The 10,670-nt window shown below is 44.1% G+C and overlaps 1 protein-coding gene and 1 long non-coding RNA gene across 2 annotated transcripts in view; one reads left to right on the top strand and one right to left on the bottom strand.

Moving 5' to 3' along the window:
* Window positions 1–289: 289 nt before the first annotated feature.
* Window positions 290–10,670, top strand: part of ANKH (ANKH inorganic pyrophosphate transport regulator) — a 116,635-nt gene continuing 106,254 nt past the window's right edge. Inside the window, exon 1 of the mRNA XM_080581823.1 lies at window positions 290–881. Coding sequence (XP_080437949.1) covers window positions 786–881 — 96 coding nt within the window. The 5' untranslated portion in view covers window positions 290–785. The remainder of the gene's footprint in view (window positions 882–10,670) is intronic.
* LOC308190449 overlaps window positions 428–10,670 on the bottom strand; it is a 58,965-nt gene continuing 48,722 nt past the window's right edge. Inside the window, exon 2 of the long non-coding RNA XR_013947206.1 lies at window positions 428–10,670. This exon is cut by the window's right edge and continues 27,116 nt beyond it. This is a non-coding gene — a long non-coding RNA (uncharacterized lncRNA).

The following is a 10,670-nucleotide window of genomic DNA, read 5'->3' as shown; positions in this document are numbered from 1 at the left end:
GGAAGACGACGGTTTTATGGGGGGGAACCCCCTCCGTGCCCCACCGGCTGACAGGTACTGGTGCCGGGCCGGGCCGGGGCAGCCAGCCGGGCTCTCCGGCGTCAGGAGGAGCCGCTCGGTGCCGCTCTTTCCCCCGCGAGCCTCCGGCAGGCAGCAGCCCCTGTCTCACAGCCACGTGCTTCGGGACAGCGGCGCCGCCACCACCGCCCCGGACGGGGCCCCCCGGCCCCGCACCGCGGCTCCCCGGGGCGGCGGGGAGGAGGAGGAGGAGGAGGAGGAGGAGGAGGAGGAGGAGGAGGAGGAGGAGGAAGAGGAGGGCGGCGTTTCCCTGCGCGACGCTGCGGCCGTCGCCCTGCCGCCGGCGAGCGTCAGGCGGAGGGGGGGGGGCCCGCTCCGCGCCCTTCCCCTTGCCCCCTCGCCCCGAGGATGGCAGCGCTGCCCGCAGGAGCGGCCGGCGGTGTCCCTCCTCTTTTTTTTTCCGGCGGCGGCGGCTCGCTGTCGTGTGGGAGGAGGGCAGCGGGGATGGACTTGATCTCCCGGGCGTGCTGCTGAGGCGGCAGCACAGCGCGCCCGCTGCACAGACAGCACCCGGCAGGGCCGCGCCGGGCAGGGAGGGACCGTGCCGGGGAGCTCGGCGTTTCTCTCCCCCCTCGCCCACCCGCACCGACACGCGGCCACCCTCCTCCTCCTCCTCTTTCGTCCTTTCATCCTTCTTCGCCGCTGTCCCCCCCTCGCCCGTCTCCCGCCGCGGCAGATGCGCTTAGGGCCCCCGCGCAGCTGGGACTATGGTGAAATTTCCAGCGCTCACTAACTACTGGCCCCTCATCCGCTTCCTGGTCCCGCTGGGCATCACCAACATCGCCATCGACTTCGGGGAGCAGGTAAGGCAGCCGAGCCGAGCCGGGCCGGGCCGGGCCGGGCCCGGCCCCGCCGCCCTCCTCCGGCTCCCCCCTGCGCTCAGCCCGGGGGCTGAAGCTGGCTACAGAGGGGGGGACTTTTATCTATATGTATATATAATACATATTTTTTTCTCCCCAAGATTATATAATAAATTACATAATGTGTTCGGCCGGGTCTTGCTTTATTTATTTATTTTTTATCTTTTAATTTTTTTCCCCTCTCCTTTCCCACCGCAGCCCCAGGGCGGCGATCCCGCCCGGCGGTGCCGCAGCGGCGGGGTCCCCCCTTCCCGAAAAGCAGGAGACGGGGGGAGATGGCAGCCGGGGGGGCAGCTCCGCATCCCCCCGGTACCGCAGGTGAAGCCTCTCCCCTCCGCCCCCCTGGCGCATAGGGGCCCCGCCGTGAGGGAGAGCGGCGTACCGGGGGGGAAGCACGAATTGTGTTTGGGATTGACGTGTCCTTGCCCCCTTTGCTCGAGGTTTTCCTTAAGGATGCTTGCTTGTCGTAGCACCGCGATGCAGAGAGCTCGTTGGTCGCTCCCTTGGGTGTTTATGACAGGTAAGGCCCCGGTCCTCTGGTCTGGCTGGAATATAGGGGCTTCCTTTATAATAGGACACAATGCACTGACGCTTCTTCACAAGCGTTAAGATGGGCAGCCACAGTAAGTATTGCATCTCGTACAGCTTTTTGCCTTGTCCTAAATCACTCAGTTTTGCTTAGAAGCTCTTTCTTTCTATCCAGAATAGGCATATGCTCCCATGCTTTGTAAGCAAAGATACCAGAAAATGAGTGTACTTTCACCAATTTGTAAAGAGGAAAATTGAAGGACAGATATTGCAGTAGGAAAAGCAGTAAACATCAATCATGTGTTTATCATGGCTGTCCTAATATCATTTTGCTCCCTTTAAATTTAAGTAAGCCATGATATTAAAAAAAATGAAATTCCATGCTTGTCTAACAACTATGTACTTTCCTATTAAGCCAGTCTTCTATAAATCACAGCTGGGGGAAAACAAGGGAAACAAAAGGTAGAAACAACAAGGAAAATGGGGCTTAAATGCTGGTAACTATGTCATATCAATAAAATAAGTTAAATTGAAAGCAGTTTATTCAGCAAATGTGGTATGACAGGTGCATGTATACAGTTTACTTCATACAAGGTCAGCTTGGTTCAAAATCCATGTCAAGCTCTTAAAAACGTCCCATCAACTTCAGAATGCTCAGGACTAGAATTTGAAAAATTAGCAAGTAAGAGATTGCAATTTTATAAATGAGGGCCCTTCTGTCTGACCTGGAACGAGTTACATGGCAGGGATGTTAACGTGTGGATGTTACTTACCTATCTTATCTAACTTTTACAGCATTGTGGAGAAAATGCCTCAGAAAATAGTTTTTGTTTGATAGGCATGTAATAGGTTGGGATTGGCCCCTCCAGGAGAGTTGGGGTGTCTGCTGTCCCAGATGGCTAGGTGGGTAGGTGCTTAATTAGAAAGGGAAAAAAGCAGTGAGCAGGGAGACTCCTTCAGGAAACCTTTAGTCGGGAATGGAAACTGGAAAGATGATTTTCATACCAGCCTGGTGGGAGACTTACCTCCAAGGAAATCTGGAAACTGAGGCAGGGACAAGTTACTCCACAGCTGAAGAGATCCCCTTACAGACAACAAGCACAGTAATTTTATTTTCCTGTATGTAATACAGGGAGTTATTTTTTATACCTGTAGGACATTACTATTAGACTTGCATCGCTGAAAATATATTGACTTAGTGAGCCAGTCACATTTCTGCTCTCCAAAACTGTAATAATTTTAATAACAGGCCTGAATGGAAGCAACATAAAAGAATGCGTGTGCCAACAGATAGCTCTGAAAAGGCTACGGTACATCCTTCTGTGAATGTATGCTTCAGATAAAAAAGATTTCTAGGAATGATAATGGCAGCCAAATTAACATGAAGTGAAGTTACCCCGTCTGGACAATACTGTGAAAGAGATGGGAACTGTAGGTCAGAAGTACGAGGTAACTGTAGAAAACTGGGCAGAGAACACGCCTTACTTGAAAAGGGAGAAAGAGGTGTTTAAAAATACCCCAAGTCATAAACTCTTTTAATAAGTTGTATTCATACATTGCTCTCTCAAGGGGGAAGAGTATTTGGAAGCAGTGTTCAAAGCAGAGCCTTCTTAACAAAACCTACTAATACTAGCCTGGGATTGAAAAGTGAGAAACAGAGAATCTCAGTTTTTTTACCTGGGAGACTTTTCTAGGTGTTGAACAGTTTTGTTCAACAGCCAGCATCAGTAGGAAGCTGCCAGATCCTTGGTATGCTGCTGTCTCTAGATTTCTTGCTACTCTGAGGGAAATTTACAGTAAGGATATAGAATATTTGCAGAACATAGTTTGTGATTGTCATCCTTGCCCTATAGGATACGTCTCCCATGACAATTTTGTTTTGTTTGTGGAAAGTCTAAAATGCTGGAGCAGTGCTCATGAAAACCGATAAGCTCATCTCTTGCAGTCTGTTCCAGCACCACTATAGCCAGTGAAACATCTCCTGGTGACCCTCGGACCCTAATCCAATAACGCTTTAGGCCAAGGCTGTATGACAGAGTTTTTCCAGTCTAGTCATCTAACCTCATCTGTTCACCTCGTAAAACCTTCTTGGACAAGTACCTGTTTGTTTTTTTTTCCTACCAGAAAAAGTACTCCTGATGTATGACCAGGTAAATCGCTAAAAGACTAGTGAAGTAAAGCATTTCTAATCCATTTCCATGATTTCCTTCTGCAACCCCTTTCCCTTACAATTTATGTACAGTACAACAAAGCTTTTTGGAAGTTTTCTGTTGAGAGTAAGGCCTTCAGGAAAATTATCCCAAATATTTTGGTTCAGTTTTCCTTTTCTGCACAAATGTGTGCATGTATGCATGCACATGCAGATACATATTTCTTTATCTCCATGTATACACACACACAGATAAATACACACAACAGAGTTTTTCATCCAAAGAGCTTAACACCACCAGAAGAGAGATTTTCCCCTTCATTCTGCTAGTGAGAGCATTCAGCTCTCAACATCTTATTCCCAGATTCACTATAATTGGTTGCTGTAGATCAGAGTTTTCATTAAAAATCCTGACTCCCATGGAAAATTTTGTTAGATGTACTTGCTTGGAAGTAAATAGATTAACTGCTCCCATGCGGTGGAGCGGAGTACAACCTCGAACAACTTACCCAGCAAATAACACTGCTGTTACCCTATGAACTCAAAAATTTGTTATCACTTCCATTGATTTTCTTTTTAAAACAGTTTCAAAGCTGCTCAGGTAGATTATGATGGCCTAATTTGTAATTTATGTATACATTTGCATTAGTGTTATTATAAAGGGGAGAAAACAAGGTGCAAATCAGTTGAAGAACTTTCTCACAAGTGCACAGTCAGCCTTAAGCAGGATGAAATGCAATTTGCAAGTGTGGCTGATAACTGCTGCTCACAGAATGGCAAAGGACAGACAAATAGCAATATTTTGAAAATAGTCTGAACCCTCAGTGCAGGCCTATCTGCAGTTGTTCCTTAGTTATCCACTGAAACAGAACATTTCTTCCTTTCTAGCTACAATCACAGAGTAATATAGCCAGACGCTGAATCATTAATTTCAGCCGATGTCACTAGTAGTTGTTTGGGCAATTTTATTTACAAACAAAACTCTTAGGTATGCAGACATAATGTTCAGTGGCATGCAGCTGCTTGGAAACTAAACCTAACCAAGCAGAGTCTGACTGCTGCTTTCTGCTGAGATGACAGCGTGTTCTTGTCCTGCAGAGAAGCTGCTGTATGTTACCCACAGTTCAGTAGCTGGGTTCAAACAGCCAAGCCATAAAGGAGGTGCTAAACATTTTAGATTTTTTTTTTTGCAGTAAGTGCTTGAAAAACAAACCTTTTTATTGTATTTGAATGGATTTCTTTTTTTGCTTGTTTGTTTTCATTAAGAAAAAAAAAAAATGTTGCCAGAAAAGCAAAACAAGTCATGAATAATGTATCAAAAAGAATTAGTGAGCTTATCTTCTGTCCATGCCATTTCCAAATCTGGTAGGGGGTTAAACGTTTTGATTAATGCTTTATGAAGCTCATTTTTGGGGTAAGTGTTACTGTCTGGACATTCAGAACAAGCAACTGGAGAGCTCGTATTCCCAGCTGTTCCCCGGGGATTTGGGCCAAGTTACGTAACCTCGTTGAGCTGCACACAGTTCACCTGGCTTTGAAGTGTGCACGAACACCTGCCTACCTGCGTGTCACGGGGACGTAACGAGAATTCGTGTTTCAGAAGTGCTCCGAGATGAAAGGAGCCGTGCAAGTGCAAAGTATGCCTGTTACTGCTGCTGTAAGAGGTCAGTGACTCATTTAAATCGTGTAGGACTTTAGTACCATATAAACAAGGAACCCAACAACGTCTTAATAATTGACGTGGACAGTGACTGTATGTTATTACCACAATCACAGTGTTAGTATGGTACACTGATGGAAATGCCTGATTTGTTATAAATGAATGTGAACTAGATGATACTTAATCTTCTTAAGAATTAATTTAGATCAAATTGTGTTGAAGAAGCACACATCTCCAGACTATACCATCAACAGATGTTTGTTTTTTGTGTGTTTTTTTTTTAATTTTAAGTTTCAGTGATAATACTTTGAAGGAATTCATTTCTCCTACAGAATTCACAAGTCAAATAGTCAGGGAAGCTCCTAAGAATGATTAGTGAGATACATCCATCTTTTCTGTTCAAAGTGAGAAAATGCAAGTAAGGCCTTATGTGAAGGTACCATATAGAATCAAAACCTGAACTACACATGCACAAAGTAGTAATTTTCAGTATTTCAACCTCAGCTGACTCCAGATTCTTTCTCTTTCTAAACAAAGCACCTTTAGTTCACTGTACATGCCAGCCTGAGCCCTATAGCCCTAGCTCCTTAACAGTCGTCTGCTGAACGCTGGGGGGGGGCTTCAAGCCAGTGCTAAGTGGTCTGCAGAACACATGGACAATTCTTGAGTAATTAATTATGCTTTATGTCTACGTGAGTTGTGATGGGTGTTAGATACCAGACATACTGGTCATACAGAGTACTTGCTGGAGTTTCACAGCAAGCAGTGCACGGTGAGATCTGGGAAGAAGTCAAAGATCTAATAAACCATTAGCAGATAAAAGCCCAATCTCAGCAATGCGTTAATGTGCTTAAAGGTAACAAGGGCACATACTCCCAGCAGCTAAACCAATGCATACTTGCATTTTGTAGCACATAAGATACAAATAAACACGTAGTGAAGAGCAGTGGGGCTGTTGAAGGTTTTGGACAGTACTAGAAATTGTGAGAATGAACCTCAGAATGAGGAACCAGTCCCATGCAGTGCTCCACACTACTGTATTGCAGAATATATAACCCAGAGCAAAGATCTGTGATACACCTCATTTGTCAGTAACTTTTTTTTTTTTAATCCTACCCTCTTATTCCTTCACAAAATCCATCAGTTCCCTGCTTCCAACCCCTGTTGCTTTCCACATGGCTGTGTAAGCACGGTTATAATGGTTTCTGTGGGCTTTCTTAACACTTCACTGTTAAGAACTGGCAGGTTTTGTTCTTGGTGATGCCTGAGCATGTTTGAAGTAGTTGGCTAGCTGCGTAGCTGGAGAGCTAACCTATTTCCAGGAAGGAATTGAAGGAGGGAGGGAGAAACAATCTCACTCAGCACCTGCCAGGCAGTTATGTTTCTGTGGAAGTTTAGTGCATCTCAGAAGTATGAATGCAGATGGCATTTGCCCAGTAGGTTGTTTTGAAATAAAACTTTTAGTCTGTGGGCTGAAAACAACCCTCCCTACCAGAAAATCAGCTGATGTGGTGGGAGACCAGGGGTATTTACCACTTTGCGTAGTGGTCCCGAGTCCCAGTCCCTAGGGCAGAGGGCTCTCTCTGGAGACGTTCTGGTCCCTCACTGGAAAGGGGTCACGTTGTGGCCAAGCACTTCAGCTGCTTGTTTGGGAGATAGGGCACAGCATCAATAAGGAAAGATGAAAATGCCCTGAGCCTAATTTTGAAACATAAGTTACAAAACTGAAATGTTGAAAGGGGTTTGAGCCACTGTATTCTGCATCATAGAAAGAAATCCCAAAAGTAAAACTTCTGTGTCTGAGTTAAACTGACCGTTTGATTTGTTTTGGGATTTTTGTTCATTAATTTTGGTTGCATTTTTACAAAAACAAGAAAGCCGATTTCTGATTGCATTTGGTTTGTCCTGAACTGATTTCTTTTTCATCTTTGCTCTTTTTGTTGCTGCATGGATAAGTTGGTGCTATATAAAAGCTTGTATGACACAACCAATCTTATGACTGAAGATAAGTGGTTGTTTTTATATGCAAAGAAGGCACAGATGCAAGGCTTCAGCTCTAAAACTATAAATGCCTGCTATTAATTGACTTGCTATCTGGATCCTAGACAAGGCATTTATCCCTTTCTTTGTGTCAGTTTTGTCACTTCTAAAATTGTGATGTGTTTCACAAGGCAGTTACAAAGTTTATTCCTTCATGTTTATAAAACATGGATGTAAGCTGCTGTATAAATAGAAAATGTAAATATAACTGCCAACTCATGCAGAAACCTTGGTGCACAAAACTGAGCAATTCCAAACAGATTTTGCTTTGTAGCTACTTTCAGAAATCTGTGATGTTCTTAAATAACATGTATTACTGCAAAGCTCAATTCCAGTTTAAATGGCATGTCAGAACATGTGTTTGTGAAAAAAAAATACAGCAAATTTGTAATGACCTCAGATTTTAATGAGCTCATTTAAGTAGGTATTGGTATCTCATCCTTTCTGTACTTGGAAATCTGTGGATTCTGGGGAGGGGGAAGCAGGGGTGTTATGCAGCTAGAACATCAGATTACGCTTCCTTCTGCTTGCTTGATTTTCACCAATATGATGTTCCTGTAGCTATGGTTTTAGACTCTGCTACTGCCTTTTCAGATAAGCTTTAGCCTGAGAATTAAAAAAAGAATGGCCATAAGAACAGGAGACCTGAATGACCCATGAACTTCAGTGTCTGAAACAGCAAAGCTCTGCAGTTCTCCATCTTCTCTCTGCTCTACGGTATCACTCCTGTGGAAGGTTTTCCACAGAATTTTGTTACCGTACTTTAAAGTTTGTCTGCATATGCAGTTTTTATTGACTAGTTCTTTTCTGATATACTACTAAATAGAAACACCTGCATGAAATGTTAACTAAGAATATTCAAGTTCCAAAGTATGGTGAAGCACAGCATTGCTATTTGTGAATGCTATTGATTTCTGTACCCATTTCAAGAACATGCTAGGAAAGGACAAAAGAGAAGTATTGGAGAGTAAACAGCAGTTAGCTAAAAATAAAGTGTAGTGTTACAATGGTATGAAACCATAGTTAATTATTTTCCCCAAGATGATGCAAATAATTCACTGTTTCGTATTTGGCAGGAGTGTTACTGCTGGAGAAAGAGTGATCACTGTCACCACTGTTGAACACTTCCAGGGATGGGGCATCCACGGTTTCTCTGGACAACCTGTTCCAGTGCCTCACCACCCTCTGAGTAAAGAATTTCCTCCTGACATCTAATCTAAATCTCCCTTCTCTTAGTTTAAAACTATTCCCCCTTCTCCTATCACTACCTGCTTGTGTAAAAAGTTACTCTACATCTTTTTTTATAAGCCCCCCTTAAGTACTGAAAGGCCACAGTGAGGTCTCCCCAGAGCCTTCTCTACTCCAGGCTGAACAACCCTAACTCCCTCAGCCTGTCTTCAGAGAAGTGGTGCTCCAGCCCTCTGTTGATCTTTGTGGCCCTCCTCTGGACTCACTCCAACAGGTCCATGTCCTTCTTGTGCCAGGGGCCCCAGACCTGGTTGCAGCACTCCAAGTGGGGCCTCATGAGAGCAGAGCAGAGGGGGACACTCGCCTCCCTTGACCCGCTGGCCTCACCACTGTTGATGCAGTCCAGGTTACTGTTGGCTATCTATTGAAAGCTCACTACGCCAGAGCAGGTTTGTATGTTTGCTGACAGATACATTTGAAAGGCTTTTGGCAGGGAGGTCGTCTGTCTTCTCATCTGTGTTTTGTACTTAAATCAGTGAATAAAGTGAGATGCAGATAATGTTTGAACTTTCTTGTGCTGGCCTTAAGTTTGTATAGCTGCACTGCTTTGACCTGCATAGGCCTAGGGAGGAGTTGATGTATCTCAACTGGGACTGAGTTTTTCCTGAATAGGTTCAGATGGGTAGCATGTGTAGGTACCAGGGGCAGGACCTCGCTGCATCCACTGTTCTTGTCCTGCATTCTTTTATTTTTGTTGTGGTTTTTTTTTGTTTGCTTGTTTTTAGTGGCAGTATTTGACATTTACTTCCCTGAAAATATAGGATTTATGTTTATATTTTATTAGGCTCTTTTTCCCTGTTTGCTTCCTACCCAGACCGTGTTTGCTCCTCTTTCATTCTGCCGTGGATCAGTGACCAGTGTCTTATTTTTATAACCTCTCTGTCAGTGAGCGGCAGCTGCTGTTTCTGTAGCCATGGCCAAGTAAGGTGAGGTGAGTTGAGTAGGCCTCAGGCAGCTCCCTGCTTGTTATGAAGATTTTCATTGGTGTGGCATACCAGTGTGCACTAAGAAGTTGGGATCCTTTGATCTGGAACCTGTAGCTCTACAGATGAAAGACAGACTGTTGCACAAGTCCCTTGTTACCATTCCCGCTGTCACCAATAAAAAAGTGTTTAGCACATTTGAAGAGAAAATGAATAGTTAGCAACATTACAGGGCAGGAAGACACTTCACATTTTCAGTTCTGCAAACCTGGAATAAAATGTCAGTTACATAAGAGGAAATACTATAGATACGAAGCATGTGTAGCTTGGACAAAAAAAGAAGTTTGATAGCCGTCTGCAGTTAACATGAACTGCAGTGTGATTGTGGAGGAGAGGAAACAGCATTAGCTAGGTCAGTGTTGTGGAGAAGAATGTGGCCTGGAGCAATGAGAGGGATTGAGGCAATTAAACACAATTTGGACTGAAAAGACTTTGAGATAATTTTTCCAAGTAAAAAGCAGGAGTCATTCCATCTCATACATCACTTAGTTCAAAAATATGTTGGCATGAAGAGTCCTGGGCATTAGATGGTGGTGACATTTTACATAGTTCCAAATTCACTGAATCACTGAAAGCAAAGACTATTATGATCAAAGTAACATACTGCATGTGATAGGTCAAGCCTAAAGACCACATCTTCTGATGAGGAAGACAGGCAACTTGGCAACTGTGTACTCCTCAAAGACACTCAGTACAATCTAGAAGGGCAGTGCAGTTATGGACTGCTAACATGGCCTCTTCCTAGTATCTTACACGTACCAAATTAGAGTATGGAAAAGCTGCAACTCAGAGGTTCAGAATTTCTGGTATTAATTTCAGCCACTTTGGATTTTGTGATTATAATACAGTTTTCTTATGTGATAACGTTTTGTTTTTCATACAACTCCAAGTTCAATGTACAGAGATGCCTTGCTAGGGAGAGAAATCAGAGTTACGTACTTAATTAAAGTATTTACTGTGAGATCCCTGTCATGTTCATTTTAGAAGCATGTAATGGGAACAGCATGTCCTTTGCTACCTGGGTAAGCAATATGCAACTCTGGGGTCTTGCTGACAGAACTGGGGAGAAAAAATGCAAACTGTTTGAGCTTAGCAAAATCCAAGAAGCTCTCCAGTGCAAAAGA

Source organism: Anser brachyrhynchus (assembly GCF_964034855.1).
Source record: "Anser brachyrhynchus genome assembly, chromosome: 2".
Classification (NCBI taxonomy): domain Eukaryota; kingdom Metazoa; phylum Chordata; class Aves; order Anseriformes; family Anatidae; genus Anser; species Anser brachyrhynchus.
Note: the sequence above shows the minus strand (reverse complement) of the source record. Positions and strands in the feature narration are given on the sequence as shown.